At 38.7% G+C, this 20,596-nt stretch overlaps 1 protein-coding gene across 1 annotated transcript in view; it reads right to left on the reverse strand.

The window, feature by feature from the left end:
- Pdlim5 (PDZ and LIM domain 5) overlaps nt 1–20,596 on the reverse strand; it is a 167,225-nt gene that overhangs the window by 41,499 nt on the left and 105,130 nt on the right. The window contains exons 8-10 of the mRNA XM_051165900.1: nt 6,226–6,345; nt 4,859–5,002; nt 3,873–3,995 (exon numbers count right to left, since the gene is read on the reverse strand). Coding sequence (XP_051021857.1) covers nt 3,873–3,995; nt 4,859–5,002; nt 6,226–6,345 — 387 coding nt within the window. The remainder of the gene's footprint in view (nt 1–3,872; nt 3,996–4,858; nt 5,003–6,225; nt 6,346–20,596) is intronic.

Below are 20,596 nucleotides of genomic sequence, written 5' to 3' on the forward strand. Positions count from 1 at the left end.
ACACTGAATGGAAAAGGGAATGCTGGGAATGGAGCATGCAGGGGTGAGATCGAGGGATAGAGAAGGAAATCAACAAAAACAGCATATAAATGGAAATGCCACAAGGAAGCATGTCACTTCACAGGTAAATAATACACAAATAATTCTGAAATCACGAAGGACTTTCTCTTTGTCAAGCAGAAAAAGAAGCAGGTAACATTTGTTCCTGTATGTTGGAAATTATTTTCAAACAGTCTATAAGAAGAATTGTACTACTGGGAATCATATAAGCAGTGCCTGTGGTGGTGAAGTTGCCCTCTGCACTCATATCTTAACATTCCAGAAGAATCACCAGATCAAGCCCACTAGTTACTGGAGTACCCTTAATGCGCCTGTAAAATGTCATCAGTGCTCTTTTTACACATTCTTCTGGTACTTTATGAACTGTTCCCCTGACACCTTGCCAGTTACCCTTCTCGATCAATTTAGTAACCATATGTTGCTGACCCCCTGCCAGTCACCCCTTTTCCTTGTATAGTCACTCATTCATATAGACACCTACCAAACGCTGGATGTTACAGCACAGAGACTACAGCTCCTGTAGAATGTCCAGTGTTGTAGGTTCGTAGCACCAGGAAAGAAGAGACTCAGCTACCATTATCTTTTTTCAATTCCAATAGGCAATTATTTTGCTTCTAAAACCTATTATCTAACCTTTAAATAAGGTCATTAATACTTTGGTGATAAAAACTCCACGTAGCTTAAATAGAATAATTAAATAAAAGGTGCTTAGCCTATCTAGGGTATAGATTGTGACCTTTACATATGAAAGGCTAATAGATATATTCAAATAAAAAAATACCTATTATAATATATTTACTCATTACAAAGAAATTAGCTTTGAGACACTATATATAGGAACTTTTTACTCTGAGATTAAGTTACTCATGTATATTACACAAAAATAATAAACTAGACAATCATAATTCTAAGGAAAGCGCTTATGTCCAAAAATAACATCCAGAAATACTAAAGTCCAAATCATTGCCATTTCATCATCTGAAGGAATTAAAATTTACTTCTAAAATATCTTCCAAACTTATAAGCAGTAAACTGGATGACAGGAATCCAAGGCCAAGGCTAGTGAGTCTGGTTGTCGGAAGCAGTGATACCAGGTGGCCCAAGGTATGAGAAACCTTAGTGGCCTTGACAACCTTGCACATCTATGTGGGCTGGCTCCATGCGGTTACCTGTTGTATACTGTTCATATACCCAATCTGCAGCAAGATGTCTAGGGTTCAATAAAGGATGCAATCCTAATACAGAACCCACTCAAAGGAAAACTGCTGTGCCTTACACACTGAGAGGCACTTAGGCAGAATAGGAAACAGTAAGTGCGAATGACCAATAAGAGAGAAGTGCTGAGTTTCAGTTCAGCATGTCATACAAGGGGTGTAAGACACAGCCATAATCTATAAGTCTAAATCAGCTCTCATGCTGTGTCACAACGACTATGGATTCTGAACATCCTTCTTGTCTGCACTACAATTTCCTTTTCCCCAGCCAGACTTTGCACAGCAGGTACCCCTCAACATCACCTTTTTGCAAGCATCCAAATTCTCCTTATGGTTAACAGGACTAAACATGTCTACCCATACTGTGTTCCATGGAAAGCATTTATCAATATACTATTTCATATTTAACCCCTCAAGCTTCTGGAAGTAGAGATACTCCTAATTTATGCCATTTACTTAATATCCGGCATATAATTTTACATTCCTTCGTGGTGGCTGATTTAAAAATCAATAGTAAATTTTATATGTACCCGTCCTCTCCACTCTTTGTACACTACTGGAGGGTGGTAACTGTGCTGTGCTAGGTAGGGTTAGGAGTATATTACTTAACCTTGGTAAGTCTCTTCATCTTCAAATGGTACAAATATATTGCCTTTATTCCAAGGTTATAGCAAGCATAAACTAAAAATTCTCGCTATTGCTCATAAAGTACTTGCACAGTGCTCATAAGAGTGTGTCTTTAAAATGGCAGTGATGGTTATGTCTATGTTCTAAGTTTGTAGGTCAATGGTAATGATATTATTAGTGAATATAGCTAGTAAATTCATATCCTTCACATAAAAGTTTTACTTATAAATACAGTTTTAGTCCAGGATTTTAATCTGAGGCACACTTTTGTTTCCTTAACTCAATTTAAATTAGAATTATTTGTTGAAAGTCCTGTGGAAAATACTATAAGCTAAAACATACTTTAATTTTGGTTGTATTCTTTATACAAGGGTTTATATAAATTCTCTCTCCAACTACACATAACACTTACATTTTAAAGCACTCTTCAAACATTAAGAATCTGAGGCAGACTGTAGAGAAGCCATAAAAGCCTGTCATATGTTCTTATGTAAGTTATGTTTATTTTTACAATGACAGAGATAGAACCCAGATTCTCAATTCTTGGGCAAGCATTCTCCCATAAGCCATGCTCCCAGCTCTATACTCTTATTTTAAAGGTTAATGTCCTACAAAAGCTGAAGTCGGAGAGAAAAGGTCTCGGGTACTGCCCTTCTGTTCTGTAGAAGCCTTCTCACTTTTGGCAAGGGTCTTCTCAGAAAACTCACATTCCTTCACTTCAGAACGCTCTTAGCCTATCTTGTCAAGACCTGTTTCCCTGTCTCAAATACCAAAATATGTGCTGGCTGTACTCTATCTATTGCCTACGATAAAAGGCTTCTGGCAGCGACTTTCAGGCTGGAGCTGTAGGCACACCTGTGCGACTATGAACCCAGGCACTCTGATGGAGAGGAGTTACACAGCACTCCACCCAGCTCTGAAAGGGTGGTCCAACTAAACTCAAGAACCCAAAATTTAAACAATTTCAATAATTTTTTCCTTTGAGGTAGTCTGACTCCCCGCCACCAGCTTAAATATCTTACCAAAAAGTAACACAGAATTGCTGTGTAGCGTACTGAAAAGCTCCATAATGCTGGACAGCCACAGAACCCAGTAGCTCAGTATACAGACTGCTCCTAGCTACGGTGGCAGCTGTTTACTTTGCCACCGATTTTCTGTTTGTCAGAAAGTAAGTTCTCTCGTGGACTCACTGCGGTTACACTTTATCATAGCTTGGATATTTCTATCTTTCTATTATGCTTAGTAACGTTTGGATTAACTGTCATTTTTAGTTGTTGTTTCTGCATTTCTACAGTTGGAGTTGCCTGTGTACTAGTGGCAAGTGCTGAACCCTTGAGAAGGCAGGCAGGTCATGGGTGGCATACCCTTACGGGGGACACAGAGACCCAGCTCCTCCCTTCCTTCCTTTCTCGCCACTGCAAGGTTAAACAGCTCAGCTCTAACACATGTTCCCAGTCATGATGCTTTGCCTTCACCACAGGCACAAAGGCAATGGAGCCAGGCAACCAGGTACTGAAACCCTGAGCCGCAGTAACTTTTAACTCCACACAAACTGCTTATCTCATGTACACTGTCACAGGAGAATAAAGCTGAACACATGCATCTGCCAGATGTAGTGAGCATTAGGTTACATTTCAAGTAAACTCATGTGTATGAGTTGTAAGGTGGCGGTCAGCCATAATAATTATGTTATTTTTCATCTTTTAAAACTGCATGTCTCCATTACTACACGTATAAGAGTGATAAGAGTTAGGGTTCCTCTATAGTTTAAATACTGGTACAATTATTCATGACTCCATACCAAATATCCCATATGATAGTAAAAGATATCACAATAGATTAAAAGGTGAGTTGATAGGCTAATTCAAAACTGGTTAAGTCAGTTCTATGATTTTCTCATCTGGCCTGTTACCATAGTAATACATTGCTGGAGGAAGCAAGCTACCAGGAGCATGTTCCCTCCCACAGTACCTGCTTGTCTTAACATGGATAGAGCCACTTGACTTCTCGGAGGACTGAAGACAGGAAAGAGCTAGAGGCTTGGGGACAGTGCTGATGCACAGGGCATCTAGAAGGAACTGAGGGCCGGAGAGCCTGGCAAGCATTCAGAGAAGGGCGTCAGTGAAACTTGCAGTACCCACAAAAGAAAGCGGCTTTTCAGTCTATGATCTGAAACAATTCCGTTAGGAGTGAGCTAGAGACACAGGGAGGAGGGAGAGAGAGACAGACAGGGAAGGTGGAGAGAGAGAGGGAGGAGGAGGAAGGGGGAAGGAGAGGGAAGAGGGAGAAAGAAAAATGCAAAGCAGTGGGAGAGATGAATAGAAATGCTTTGAATTCATTATATTATTTTACTTATTTATATAAAATTGATGAAATTTGGCTGGGCATGACGGCACATACCTTTAATCTCAGTACTTGAGAGGCAGAGTCAGGCAGATCTTTCTTTGAGTTTGAGGCTGGCCTGATCTATATAGTGAGTTCCAGGACAGTGAGGTCTATGCAGAGACCCATGCAAGGTTAGCTTCTAAAAGCATTTAAACCTATGAACATGATAGAAATAACATAGAAACAATGCACATGCGAGGGCTGTTCCAGAGAGCAATTAGGCTTTAGTTCACCAATGTTGTGGACTAAGATAGCATCAACAGAAAGTTAATTTCTACCTGACTCTGCCTCAGCGACAGCCACAAAAGCTGTAAAACTAAATTCTCTAAGAATGTAATATATAATACTGAGCAAAATGAAGAGATACACGTAAGTGGGGTATCTATCGGTGAAAGGAGAGACAACATTCTCCAATCCTACAGATTTACTCACAGCCTGTGTGAAATGTGCACTCCAGAAGGGGGCGCTCGTTACACAACCCTGCTCCTGGTCAGGTTGGTTCTCTCTTGAGTGACCTGTCAGACACTGGAGGGTGCTAGGACCACAGACAGACAATGCACACAGAATTCTACCTGGTTTTTGCAGCAAGAGCAGCAGACACAGTGGCAGCTGCACCGCTGACAACTGCAGCACTGTATCTAGCAGGAGAGGAAAAGGCAGAAAAGTTTCCAAAACCTTCCAAAAAACCTTCTACAGTTCTTGTAGAGCTGCTAACACTGATAGGGAAAGAAAGACAAGGGGAAGAGAAAATTAAAGTAAGAAAAGGCAGCAGAATAAACCGAAGTCAGCACCTGTTCTTAATCTGTATTTAGACACAAAGGAGAGCTATTGAAGAGCGTGACAGTTGTGTAGGCCACTTACTCATTCTATCCGAAACACCATACACTTACATTGTATGTGTAAGCCTACCTAAAACTGTTTTTCACCATGCATGATACGATGCCAACTACCTCTAGTCCAACAACAAGCACATCAAAGTTATATATCACATTTTTGAAGAGTGATACGTATACAACTAAGCAGAAATGAATCTAAAAATGAAAGCTGTGTTTCTATAAGCAGAGAGAAAAGTATTTCCCTAAAAAGTCTTTACGTAAGAACTGTTGTCTCTTCAAACAAATTTGATAAGCTACCGACTCCACCAACATAAATATATAAATTACTGGAATGAAAACTGAAGAAACTATAGGAAGTCAGTTTCAACTGATTATATAGAAACAAAGGGTAATCTGCACTTTAGAAAGTAGTCCATGAATTTGAACAGTATGGGCAACTTTTAGCAATTGCTATGAACAAAGAAGAATGGTTCCAGGAGAGAGAAAGTAAAGATGCTTTTAATGCAGAGCAAGGAAGCGTGAGTGTTAAGGTGCAGAACAGTTGCCAAGTGATCTAATGTTTGGTTCCCAATCACTCTGCATCTTTGAGTCAGCAGTTACTGTTGGGGAAAAGCAATGGGGAATAATACATAGAAACAAGGTATAATTAAATATATCAGCTGAACCATCCTGTAGCCCACAGGAAGAAACTAATGAAGTTCTTCCATCCAATGGTAAATGAGGTAATACAAAATAATTATCAATGTCTTGCAGGTAGCACCCTGCACCTCTACCCTCTGAGCACACGTCAGTTTGGAACACGAGATCTCTCTCTGCCTCCCTTCTTTTAGAGGTAAATGTTTGAATTTTAGAGAAGACTTAAGCCAAACTCAGAAAGCTAATTCAACAGCTCACAAAATGAATAAGCAAAAGACATAGATTTCTTCTGATGTTAGAAGTTAGAAACTAAACCAAAGCATACATAGACTATAAAAGCAGCGCTCTGAGGCTGAGTCTGTCCTGTCTATGTCTATGTTAATGACGTTAGCTCATGGCTGTGCGCATTCTCAGCGAGCTAGTACTTAGACTCATCATCAGCATGGAAACGGAGACAAGAACTATACCTAGAGCAAGTGGCTGCTACTTTAGAAAGTGTGGCTACTTGGCTATGAACATTTAACACCTGGGGAGCTGCAGGTGGCTGCGGTCCATTTGTGAGTAGGTCTTCCAGAGGACTGTCAATCCTAAGTTTACAGAAGTGAAAATACAAGGCAAAGGAAAGATTAATGAGGAGCTGAGGCCGTGTTCTCCTTGCATACTGCCATCCAAGCATCAGTAGCTCATGTCTTGGAAAACTCTAGTTGGTTCTTATTGTCTAGCTGTGTATCTACAAACCAAAGCTAATTCTGTCCCCCTGACACCAAATATAGACTGTTCTCCCAAATCACTCAACATGGCCACACCCATGTGATTAAAACATATGCTTAAGGGGAATGTAGGTGGAAATTCCTACTCACTGACCACACAGTTTTGAATTACTTAAAAAAAGCTTAGCCTGTAATCTCAGCACTCGAGAAGAACAGAGGAAGATGGATCTCTGTGCGTTCGAGGCCAGCCTGGCCTACAAAGTGAGTCCAGAACAGTCAAGTCTACATAGAGAAACCCTGTCTTGGAAAAAAAAAAAAAAAAAAGGAAGGAAGGAAGGAAGGAAAGGAAGGAAGGAAGGAAGAAAGGAGAGGAAACTTAAGTTCCAGGAACTTAATAAGAGTCAACACTAAACATTGGTCAAATGGAATTTGGACCAAGTCTGCTCTTACCATTCCCACTGTTCGGTAATGTACTACAGGAGAACAATTAGGATTAAGTCAAACTCTCCTGTAGATCTGAAATCATGTGGGTGGGATTAATCTTGATATATATAAGGAAAGTACTTGTCCCATTATGCAGCCAACATTCGCAAGCAAATATAGTGCTTTTTATTTAATTAAAATTTTTATAATAACACTTGTATATAATTTACTGTATTGATATTCTCAATTCCTAGACATCCCTTTTTTAACATTTTACAATTTTAGATAAATATTTATTATAAAGATGCTCTTTGATCGAAGCCCCTCATCATCTCTCTGTATTCTACTCCAACCAAACTCCTCCTAAAATCTCTCTTTTACTTTCATGTTTTATAGTTATTGTTGCTTTTTCACTATTTTTAAAAAATAGCTATACAAAATTTTCTTTAGGATGTCACCATTAAATTTATAAGAAATATTACAGGGTAAAGGAAAGACAGAGACTGCAAAGTACTGATTTCAGAGCAAGCAAGGACCTAACGTAACACTGGGAGAAATTAAACAAGAAAAATACAAAATTATCCATTTTCTTAAAAGACCATATATGGAAAAATGAAATGAGATAGCCTTATTACACGGATTCTTACATGGAAAATGTAAAGGTAAGGTAAATAAGGTAAAAAGCACCTGAATTATCATCTCTCATTTAGAATCATTCATCTCTTTGTTAAAGTGCTGAAAAAATAGAAGCAACTTGAGAAAGTGCCATATAGAAATAAGTATAATGAGAAGTACGAAAAAGGAAATTATAAAACACAAGTGAACAAACTACAGCCTGATGGACAAAAACTAGTTATAAATTAAGAATAGTTTCCATATTTTAAAAAGTTTTTTTGACAAAATTAAGAACATTTCACATGATTTCACCCATGAAAGTGTACTGCATCATATTTTAGAATGTAGACATAAAATTTTATTGGAACACTATTTCGCTTACTCATTTATGCATGTCTGACAATTAATACTATGTGGAGAGTTGAGTAATTATGACACACTACATTGCCCACAAAACTCAATGTGTTCATGATCTGAACATTTATCAAGGGGAAAAAAAAGTTGTTGAGCTTTGTCCCAGACAAAGAGAACATTGCACAGCTGTCAGGTTGCCCTGAAAGTACAGACCTTTGGACTGTTGCTTAAATCTCCCAGCACTGACCTGAGGGCAGTGAACTCTGCTGGCTGTCCTTCAGGCTTCTCACTGCACTCTTCCTCTTCCTACCCCGCTTTCCACTCCTCCTTGAAACAGATCAAACTCTGCTACTTCCATTTTTCAGTACCTCTCTGTATCACACCTCAGTGAACTAATCTTTAAGCATCCTCCTGAACTCAGTTTAAAGGCACCTCCTCTGTGACGTCATTGTTACCCATGTTCACAGCACTTCTTAGTTTTCTACATGTGGTGTATTGTTACTGTATTGTATTGTTTATGTGACTAATTTGTTTAAAGTCAAACTTTCTCAATAAAGAAAAAATTCCCTGAACTCAGAAACCATGATATCTATGGAAATAAAATGAAGATTATTGAAGTACCTACCATAAATAATTGAATTATTTACTAAATTAACGAAACTTCCTGTTCTCTAATACAGAGTTCCTCATAACATGTATATGTGTCTGTCTTAGAACATTTCTGCCTCTAGGGACATATCACAATCCAGTTAAACAAACGTTATTGCCTGGAAAGGACACATGATCAAACATATGGCTAGGATTCAAAAAACATGTCCCTAGAATGTCTTTTATATTATAACAAGCCCTTGTATTTTAAAGACCTATAAACTGTTGTCATTATTTACATGCTAACTAATAATGAGTTGTTTTTTTATTTTTTAAAGAGTGGGTTTAAAGAGCTATGCTGACTGAAAATATTTCAGGACTAAAGTTTATATGATTTATTACCTTTAAAGGCTAGATTTCTTAAGTTCTGCACAATGCACTTGGGGAGTTTCCCATGTGTTACTCATGATTTCCAATTTGTTATTTAGCCAGTCTGTAAAAATACAAGACTTATGACAGACTTTCAAAACTCTGCCCTTAATATGGAGCAGACATCAACATGTCCTCTCATCCTGACAAAGCCTAACAGCCATTCCCCTTAGGGTTGAACGTTCTGATTAATAGCAAATCCAGAGCAGCCAAATTTTCTGCCTTGTCTGCTGCTTAACTGAGCTTTCCACCACTCAGTTTCAATCCGAGAGGTCTGAGGCTTTTCCTTCCCAGATAGATATATCTGCACAACCCATCCTGCAGTCCTTGGCTGCTTTTCCTGGGAAAAATGAACAAAGAACTATTTGTGAACTGTGTTTTTCTGTGCACCATGCCTAAGTGTTTCCATTTGCACCCAGGCAAATAATCTCTCTAGGCAAATCAGTCGCTACCATCTTCTCTATCCTGCAGGATCAAATGGGAAGCTGTTTCTGGCCTCTGGCCTGCACAGATGTCTAGTGTCCTTAAACTGTGCTCTCCAGCTCTTTCCTTTCAAACACCTCAACTGAGCTCTCCTGTGTTAGGGTTTGGTCTGGTTGCTGACCAAATGAGCATACTTTGTACCCCAAAATGTTTGTAACCTGGCCTGAGAACTTATTCCTGTTTGACCAATAAAAAGCCAACACATGAAGGCAGGGCATATGGGATAGGCATGGCTATGGTTTCCAGGCTGGTCTGACAGAGAAGTTCTTAGGAAAGGAAGTGGTCAGAGACCAGAAGAGGATTGGAAAGGGAAGAGGAGGAGAAAGAAGGCCCACACTATGGGTTAAGTGGAGGAGAAAGACATGACCAGTGTGGAGGGATGACTTGGCCTAGATGAAGAGCATTAGCAAGTATTTGGGATAATGGATGGGAGATAGCTCAACAGACATTATTAGAAGCAGACGGCATGAGATGGGGGCAGGGTGTGGAATATCTGTCCCAAAGTGGGAGGTTGTAGGCATAAGATTATTTTGTAGTTTAAATGCTGATTTCTGTACCCACCCCATGTCTGATTGCAAGGTTTGCTCTGAGAATTTGCTGTCTAAATGTTGTATTAACTCTGCTCTCCAGTTGTCCCCCTGTTATGTCAATAAAGCAGCTTACAGCCAATCAATGAGCAAAAGAGAGAATAGGGCTGGACTTCCTGCCACCCAGGGAAGGAGTTAGGAGAGGAAGTAGGGGATTGAGCAGGGGCAGAGGTCCAAGAAAGATCGGGAGGGAGGAGCTGGAGCTGAGGAAAGTTATGAAGTGCAAGTATTGCTGGGAGTAAGACAAAAGAGCATAGAGGGTTAAGAACAGACTTAAACTGCTCAGATTGTGTTGTGAAGCCTTGTATTATAAAAGTCTCAATTATTTATGTGATAGCTGGGTTAAGAAATAAGCTAAGATAAAAAAGACCCACAGTTTTATTAAAATAACTTCAACAGGAGGTAGTTTAGGGGGTAAATATTTGTCCTGCCCCAGTTGAGCCAAGGCTATGTTAAAATTTAACAGGTGTCTATGCCTTCATTGATTGTTAGCAAGTTAGAAAATAACATCATAATAATACTTAGCCTAATAATAAATATTTATTAGGCCCTACATTTAAATCAAACACAAGATTCCTACATCAGGGGTTATGTATGTGTGCCCTTCAAAAATGCCATGGGTTCATATAAAGACATCATCATCATCATCATCATCAACAACAACAACAACAACAACAACAACAACAACAGAAAATTATCTTCATCTTCTCTTTCCTATGCCCATTTCCAGGGAAACTGAAATAACTGTGTACTTACCACCTGTCACACTTCAGCCCCAATATAATCATATTCTTGTCAAGGTTACTAATGATTCCTTTTTTATTAAATTTGATTGACAATTTATACTTCTCATGTTTTTATTGTGACAAAAAAATAAAGTGTGCTATCACCATTTTAATGCATAGTTCAGTACTGTTAAATAAATAAGGCTATGGAGCAATTCCAAAATGTTTTCATCTTGCAAGTCTGCAATGCTCACTCAACTCTATAATTCTACTTTGTTTACGTGAGTTTGGCATTTACCTTACACAGGGGAATCATCTATTCACCTATCCTGATCTGATCTAACTGACCACGCCATCTTTTCTTGTTTCAGTGCCATGACCCCATTATTTGCATTTGTCAGTATTGCACTGGGTACTCCTACTCTCAGAAGTCACTGCCACAGTGTCATTTGTAGAATGACATCATACACTTTCATGTCTTCAAATAGCAATGCAGACACTGTCTCTATCTCAGTGACATGTCAACAGCAGCCTGTGCTGTGAGTGCACTTTTAAGTTACTTTTGTGTGTGTCTCATATCAAAGTTAAATTAATTAAAGAAATAAACTCAAGATTTTCCCCAAAGTATGTTATTCCTGGTGGGCATACTATTAATCAGAAACCTAGAAGAACATCTTTCGTCTACACATCTCCATCATGAGGTCAAGTTCCATTACCAGGGCCCCATTACTAGGCCTTGAAAGTGCATCTTGAGCCCACTCTCCTGCTCCATGCCATGGCCATCATCTTTCCCCCATCTAGACCAAGCACTTATAGGAGCAGTGAAACAATTACTATTTTCTTTCTTACCCTGTTCTTACCACATTCTGCCTCATCTAGTCTCGTCTTGTTTTAGTCAAAGGACCTTAAAAATAGTTCTTTTCATATCATTCTTTGTATTAAAAACTTCAGTGGATACTTGCTGAACATATGACAATATCCAAAATCCTTATCACACTTTATAATTTGCCAAGTGAACTGTGTAACCTCTCTCAAGTATCTCTGCAAACCACTTTTCCCTTCATTTGTTAGACTTCATTCACACCACAGCCTTAAATGCCCTGAAAGGGTTTTTTCCATAATTCACGCTCTCATTAACTAGTAATATTAATTTTATTCAATTCAGTGTTGAAATTGACTTTAATAAGAAAATTATTTCTCATTATTTGATATGTAGAAGTTACATAATCCTTTTAGTAAATGTACAATGTGAGTTCTAAAATTATTTACGGAAAATTTCAGAACTTATTAATTCAGCAGTTACTATGCTACAGTAAGATCGACCCATGAGCTGTGGTGGACAGAGAGAAGAAAGTGAACTGCAGGGTGCTAAGTGTTCCACCAGTAACATGTTAATGTCCCACGTTCAAATGTTGAGGGAATTCTATGCAAATTCTGTAAGAAAGACTTCTGCACAGAAGCAAAACTTTCTTTTCTTTTTTGAGATTGTAACACAGCTGTATCATTTCCTCTCCCCCCCCCCAAGCCTTTCCACATAACCCTCCTTGCTCGTTTGCACTTTGTCGCTTTTTTATTAATGTTGTTACATAAGCAAATGCAGATATATTCCTAAAATCTAAGAATGATGTGTTGAGTCTGTATAGTGTTACTTGTATGTAGTATGTTCTCAGGACAGACCATTAGCTAGTGGTTAACTAATTGGTGTTCTCTTCCCTGGGGAAGACTATTTCTCTTGCTCTCAACAGTCCTTAGTTGCTTGTAGTTCTTTGTGTAGGGTCAAGGCCTCCTTAGCTTTCCCCCATCCTTGCTATCATGTCTGTTGTTTTTGCCCTAGTTTCGCTCATGTTTATTTAGTCATGTTGGTGACACTTTCTGGCTGTAGCTTCTGACATCCCTGGAAGACACAATCTGAGCAAACCCCCTATTCCTATAACACCTATAACATATGAAACTGGTATAGAACTACACATATATAATTTAAATAAAAGCAGGGAGGCAAACAACTAAGACTGCTTCAAGAGCTCCCTGAAAAAGACCAAATTCACTGGGCCCTTTCTTGCCAGAGTAAACAATAAAAGCTGAAGTCCTTCTCTGAGGGAAAAGGAAAAACTCAGCTACAAAGATTCAGACAAGCTGAGCTGCACAGAAGACTCTCGGAAGGAGAAAGTTCCGAGACCAGACTAACTGCCTGGAAGAATCAGAAACCAGCCAGCCCAAAGCCTGCAAGAGTTCTAGATGCACTGAAGCACCTGGAAAGGACACTCTCCAACCTTGAGCTGCCTTCAGGCTGTGCAGTGTGCTCCAGGTTTCTTAGCTTTCGTGAGTTGTCGCCATGCTGGGGTGGGTCTTAGAGATGCAGCTGTCTTTGCCTCATTTCTGCTCCTGTAAACAACCCCTTATCCATAATAAACCCCAATAAAACTCATTGGTCAGTTGGGCATGGTGGTGCACGCCTGTAATCCAGCAACCAGGGAGGCAGAGTCAGGTAGATTTCTGTGAATTTGAGGCCAGCTTGGTCTACAAAGTGAGTCCAGGACAGCCAAGGCTACATAGAGAAACCCTGTCCTGAAAAACTAAACCAAACCAAATCAAAACAAAACCAAACGTCATTGGTCACCAAGTTGAACTTTGGTGGTATCCATACTTTGGTCTGTCATGGTTTCCTTATCTGGGGTGAACAGAAAAAAGGTGTTCTGTCTCCCCAGGAAAAGGTTTGCCAAAGAACATTAACAAAAACCAAAAATTTAAAACATATAAGAAAGAATGCTAAATGTCCAATCTTGATATTTAAGAACTCCAACAAGTTCTGAACATACTATTATTGGTTCTCTGTAGAAAAAAAAATATATATATAGCATTTAGGAATAGAATAGGTAAAATGGGGATTAATTTAATTCATTAATACTATGTGAACAAAACATAATATGAATCCTTTAAGACATAACAGTAACTTTTAGATCTCATGGAGCCCCAGTGCAAACTGGACTCTCTCAGGAACTGCAGAGCACTTTCTACTAACCTTGGCCCTTTGTAAATGCAACTGTCAATGTCTTCACTAGATTCCTCCCATCAAAGACTGAAGAGATTTTGCTAGCCACTAATAGCTTTCCTCTTGTGAGACCACTTCTATTTCATAGTGGATTTTTTTTTTTTAATTCTAAAAAGAGGTCATCTAATTCAGTATAAAATGATAAGCTGCTATGGAGCTGAATTATTCTGTTATCTATTTGAAAGAATAAATGTATCTGTCTAAGTACTCTATGTTCAACAGCTATCGACTGCATATTTTTTGGAGAGGGCAGATGTTTTGAAAAAGCTACCACAGCATATCGAGTTCCAGTCTGCAGTGTCCTTTCAACATAAGCACCAATAGCCGAGAAGCCACATACTCTCTAGCTAACCACTGAGCTCTCCTACTCAACTACTCACTGCATCTATCCATTCATTCCACAGCAGCCACAAGAGCAATAATAGGAGTTATTTTGAGTTCTCACCTCCTGATAAGCATCCTCATACATTCTAATCCATTGGGGTTTCCTCAAGCCATCCATCTTGCTCATCCATCATCGCCTAGCTTTGTACTTTCATACTTTATCCTTTATGTCTTTCTAACCCAGCTAACTTCCATCACTACCAGCCCTCACAAACGCTAGACCTTTTGATCTAACCTCTAGGCCTTTTTGCCGCTGTTTGCACCACTCAGTACTGAGCATAAAACCTGATGCTCTTAAGATGCTCTGGTACTTAGTTTCCAGCTTGGCCTTGACCTTAATCTATGGCCAAGCAGGCCTTGAATATCTTGACCCGCCCACCTCCAGCTGTGGAACTAGTTTTGTTTGTATTGGGGGATGAGAGAGAATTGGAAATGATGCTGCAATTCAGAGCAATCCAAGTTAGTGCCATAAAAAGGCTGATAGAAATCAGGAGGTAAGAGGTAAGAGGCAGAGAAAGGGTGCTTAAAAAAAAAATCTTGATTTTGGATATGTTACATGGAAATTTGGATTGCACGGCTGTTATACGTCAAGACTAAGGCTTAGTTCTGGGAAAGTATATCACAGAAGTGAATAAGTCAAAGAATTTAGTAACCCAGTGATTCTATGATTCAACAATCTGTCATGGGTGACTGGCAACAACTGCAGGATGAGGGAGACAGGAGGGCATTGAGCCAGGTACTAAAGGCAGTGGTGGGTGGCCCAGAGATGAGATAGCTCAGTTTGGTCATCTCCAGGAACTGAAAGAAGGCTGTTATAAATGAAGCTTAGTAAAGAAGAGAAGAGACTGATCACCTGAGCATAGTGGCTTATGGGAAGGAGTTAAGATTCACCCAAACAAATAAGAATCCTAACTAGCATCTAATGATCTCAGCCTGTTGGAAGTTATTTTTATAAAACTGTGTCTGATTCTCTTAGCTTATTACTTAACCGGGCTATTACACAAAATATTGAGACTTTTATAATACAAGGCTTCCCAATACAATCTGAGTATTTTAACCTCTATGCTATTTTGTGTTACTCCAAACATTGCAGTGACACTTGGATACTTGCACTTTGCAGCCTTGGCTCAACCCCACTACACACACATACACACCTCCCCCACCACACCACCCTCCTACCCCCAGCTTTCACCTTTAACTCCTCCTCCCCTGGCTGGCAGGAAGTCCAGCCCTATTCTCTTCCCTACTCATCAATTGGCTATAAGCTGCTTTATTGACATTTCAGGGAGACAACTGGGGAGTAGAGTTTACACAATATTTATACAGTAAATAAGAATTTAAAGGACACAATAACCTTATGCCCACATCAGCCTTCTCTTTTCATTGTGCTCATCACATTATCATATACAACTACACAGTAAACTAAACTGTATTTTTTTTTTTTTTTTTTTGTCACATTGTGTGCTCTTCTATGCTTTGTCAGCTATCTTGTTGTGCTTTGATGCAGAACCCGGAATAGTAGCACAAAGTAAGTATTCCATAATCATTTGCTGGGATCTTTCCTTTTTCATGCCAAGGTCTTCTTTGGCTGCCCAAGGTGACCCTTAAGTTTCCATTCTTCCCTCTCACCATCCCTATGTAACTTCAACTACAGGTTCATGGCATTGGTACTTGGTCTAGATTACTTATAAAGCCTAACACAATGTAAATGCTCTGAAAAATATGTCATATTGCATTGTGTAGAGAATAGATAGGAAAAAAGTCTATACAATCTAGACGGGAAAAAATTCAGAACCATAGTTGGGTGGGTCTATATATGAGGACCCACAGACACAGAGGGCCAGATGAATTAAGCATGAGCCCGGGCCCTTGCTATTCTATGAGGTCTGTGGCTAAAGCAGAATGTTTAATGGATAAGGATTTGGGTTAAGGAGCCAGACCACATTACCAGCTAACATCAGCTACTATGCAACAACCCTTGATCCCAAAGTGCCTTATGCACAGTGATTTCTTGGCTACTTGTTTGTTTCTTTGTTTGTTTTCAGGGTTGTTATTTATTAAGCTCTCAGAGACCAATGTCAAGAATAGAAAGGCAAGATGCCAGGTGGTATTTATTAGTACTGCACTTGTGTGTCCAATATATTTAGAAGCTACAAGAAACATCACAGAAAAAAGGAAAGAAAGAATGTAAGAGCTGAAGGATGAGAAGAAGCTCTATGAAATATTGTCTTTTTTCTTTTTGAAATACTGTCTTTTGAGCATGACTGCTCTTCACGACGATTACTTTCAAATTGTTGTTCCTTTAAAAAAAAGTACTTGATATGATTATCTTCCTCTGTATCACATAAAAGTAAAATATGTTGGTTTCAAGTGCACATAGATCCATTAAATTTCTTTTTTAAATTTATTTTTATTGTTTTTTATCCATTAAATTTCAAACTTCATATTCACTAGAATTGTTCCAGTTTCATAAATTCCTACTATATGTTTGAACGATGACCTGGTTATAGATGCATATCTTCACAGTATCTACAAAATTAGAGAGCAGGGTTGTGGAATGGTTAACCCCTTAAGCAATACACTTCACTTAAGCTCCATCAACCTGTTATGAATCTAAATATATGTCGATTATTACTAACTGTATAGAGGTCTAAAGCCTCTTTCTTTGATGCTTGTTGAAATTATTATTTCCCTCAACCATTTGAAATCCATATTGTGGTAGTATGTGAGCTACCTCTTGAGTAGTCATTCTGGGTCTTGTCAATGCTGCTCACTTTTCTATCTCTCACCAGCCATATGTTTAAGAATACCGCCTAGAGGCTAAATAAATGTCTTCATGGGTAAAAGTGCTCACCACACATGCATGGATGACTGTTAGCATCCCCAGAACTGTAAGTGATAAACACATAGTGCCAAGACTGTGCAGTCTCTACTTTCTTACAGGGAAATGGGAGACAGAGACAGGAGACTTCCTGGAAACCTACAAGACAGCTAGCCTGCCATATGCAGCAGAAAAACAACTAAGACAAACTGTCGCAAACAAGATGTAAAGAGAAGAATAGTGCCAAAGGTTGTCCTGATCTGTGCATGCACAGCATGGCATGCAAGCAACCAAATTTACATATACATGAGTGTGCACATATCATATGCCCAGCATATACACACCCTCCCTTTCTCACTTCTCTCTCAGAAAGCCATCTATATTTTCATCCCAAGTGAGCTCAATTTAAAGTAGTTTATTGTTTAGAAGTTAACCTTTCCTTTCCAAGAAGGAATAGTTACCTCTTCTTACTCTATTTTCTTTCTCATTCTTCAGCTTAAAAAATGTAGATAATGCTCCTTAGCAATCCTATTTTGTAAATCACTGAGAAAAATATGTCTGGAGAAAAATAAGTACCTTAGAATAAGTTCATATGTGGGCATCAACTCCTTCCAGAGGCGAGTAAATCAAAACCCTTTCAGTATGTGCTTCTGAGTTTGGGTTATTTTTGCTATCTTGTATCTTTCAACAATCACACAAATTTCACAATCACCATTGAAAATATCACTCTGCTTCTGATTCTTCCTTTTTTGTAATGCCCCAAATTAATGTTGTTTGGTTACTTTTACTTTATTTAGGTTGTCTCTATCAGCAACTTAACACAGCCATATGTTACCTGGGAAGAGGGAGCCTCAATTAAAGAACTGGCCTGTGGCCATGTCTGTGATGAACTGTGCTGATTGAGACTGGTGAGAGATGGCTCATCACTGTGGGCTGTAGCATCCCTGAGCAGGTCAGTTTGGATTGTGTGAGAAAATTAGTTGAGCATGAGCCAGTGAACAAGCCAATAAACAGAGTTCCTCTATGGTTTCAACTTCAACTTCTTCCTTGACTTCCTGCCCAGAATTCCCTCAGTGATTGACTGCGTCTTAGAAAGCATTAGCCAAATGAACCCTTTCCTCCCCATGCTGCCTTTGGTTATGGTGCTCATCACAGCAACAAAAAGCAAAGCAAAACAAGGTTCATTTTCTTAACATCATGTGATATGCTTCCAATTTCCTTTACAAGAGCCACAAATGTTTGATTCCTTTCTTGCAGTTTAATACCATTGATTTTACCACGTCTTCTAAAAATGTTCCTTTTCTGCACTAAAATTTCCAATAACCCACTGTCTAGTCAGGATATAGAAGTATCTTTAGTTATAAAATCTTGCAGAAGTTTATTTTCAGTTTCCTTCTTATGAATTAACTGCACACATGAGCTAAGCACTACCACTAAGGTAGACACAAGATAGGTCAACAAGTGCCTTTCAATATGTACTGAAATAGAGACATGTAAGAGAATGCAGGGACAAAGGGAGACTGGCTTTAAGATACTTGTTATTTGAAAATCAAGTTCTTTAAGAAAATGAAAATTAAATTGTCCAAATATCCTTCCCATAGTTTACTTTTTATAATGTAATATATTAGCTTAATTTCTTTTATTAAATAACACTACCATAATAAACAAATCTTTGTATTAATATAAAAGCAGAATAATGTTTTCTGAAATATCAGTATGGATAATATTTACATTATATGTTAATATATTAATATACTTATATATGTAATATATTATATATTACATATATAATATACTAAATTAGCTAGAAGCAAAAGAGGTCAAATGAAGGGTTCATCATGGTGAAACTGTTTATTATCAACACTACTAAGTTTTCCAAGTTGTATTTTGTTCTGTTAGAAAAGTCTTGTTTGATATTTCGAACAGACGATAACAATGTTGTGTTTACCTCTGTGAAGGCAGGGGTGGAAGAAATTAACCCGAGCAGCAGCATCATATAAGGGCTACTGATCTGATAAGCTTGTCCAAGTTCTAGGGCATCTGCCATATATTACGGACTCTATAAACGAATCAAGTCTACTTATCACAAATACTGATTTTTGTTAATAAGAGAGCTATATAAAAGATAATAGGCCACAAGTAATTCAACAAAGCCATAAGGCAGTTCTTTAAACTACACCGAGAACAACCTACACATGAAAATATGGAGTATTCGGGAACTGCCTTGTCTCAAAAGGTCTGCCCCAGCAGGAACTCAAGTGTTATAATAATCACTTGTGCTCAGCAGATGGCGACAACTGCATTACAGTCACCAACTCACTGATGATATACCAGGGAGTAATTTCCAACAGAACATGAAGGCACATGAAGTACAAATAAGTCTATATTTTTCAAGTGACAAAATAACATTCTAATCTACCCATTCTTGACCTATGACCCTTCAACAGACTGTCATACAGAGTATGTAGGAATTTTGAGACAGTAGCAGCTAGAGAATACTAGCTAGCTATTTTCAGAACCATTTTCTACAGTTAGACTGATGTGGAGGTGTTGGCATTCTGTGCTTTGAATTTAAGTCTGATTGTTAACAGATCTCATAAAAACGTGTACAAATAGAAGACTGGGAACAACTCTCACTTCCTCTGCATAGTTTATGAAATAGCAGTTTAAGATAACAAATATGGTAAACTAGCATGCTCTTGTATATATGTGTTTGCATATGCACATATGTGTATGCAGGAGTGTGTGTACACTTGTGTACATGTGCATATGGAAGCCAGAAGTCAACATATGGTGTCTTGTTCTATCAATTTGCACCTTAATTTTATGATGGCCTCTCCCTGAACCCAGAGCTCCCAATTGAGCAAGACTAGCTGGCCATCAAGCCCTCGAACCCTTGTCTCCGCCTCACCAGCACACACAGGTGTTTTACATGTGCTTAAGGGTTAAACTCAGGTCATCATGCTTGCAGGGTAAGCACTTTTACCAACAGGACCACCTCCCAAGGCCCTGTGTGTGTGTTAATAAGCATCGTGATATTTAACAGGAAGCCAACATTTCTAAAATAGAACAATAATCAAGACATGAAATCGGCCAGAAACTTTTTTCCAATTTTTATGGGCTCATATTTATTCACCTGTTAAAAAAAAATTAAAAAAGCAAACAAAAAGCCCATTAATTTGCAAAATAATGTATTAGGGAAATTTCCTGCTGTTTATTTTTAAATTGTTGATGAATATGTACACATGACAGGTGTTTGTTCATAAGTGACTCTGATCTGTTCTTCCAGCGGAAAATCCCATTCTGGTCGTTATGAACTAGGAAGCATTTGGGTACTACTTGGTGCCACAGGCAGTCCTGAAGAGAACAGTCTTTATTCCACATGTATTTCACCTTCATGAGGTACAATTGGAGACTGAAGTTTGAAGCCTTTTACACTAAAGGAAATGCAGTTACCTGAGTTGCCAATCATTGTAATTCTTTGGACATTGTAAAGCCACATACTGTGCTCTAACCCTGTGTGTGTTTGTGTGTGATATGTGTATTGTATGTGGCGTGTGTGTGTGTGTGTGTGTGTGTGTGTGTGTGTGTGTGTGTTGTATCATGTAAATGTATGGGTATATGTGCTCATGCACACTTACGTGGGTGTCTTCTTCCACATGTCAATCTC

Source organism: Acomys russatus, chromosome 23, assembly GCF_903995435.1.
Source record: "Acomys russatus chromosome 23, mAcoRus1.1, whole genome shotgun sequence".
Taxonomy (NCBI): Eukaryota; Metazoa; Chordata; class Mammalia; order Rodentia; family Muridae; genus Acomys; species Acomys russatus.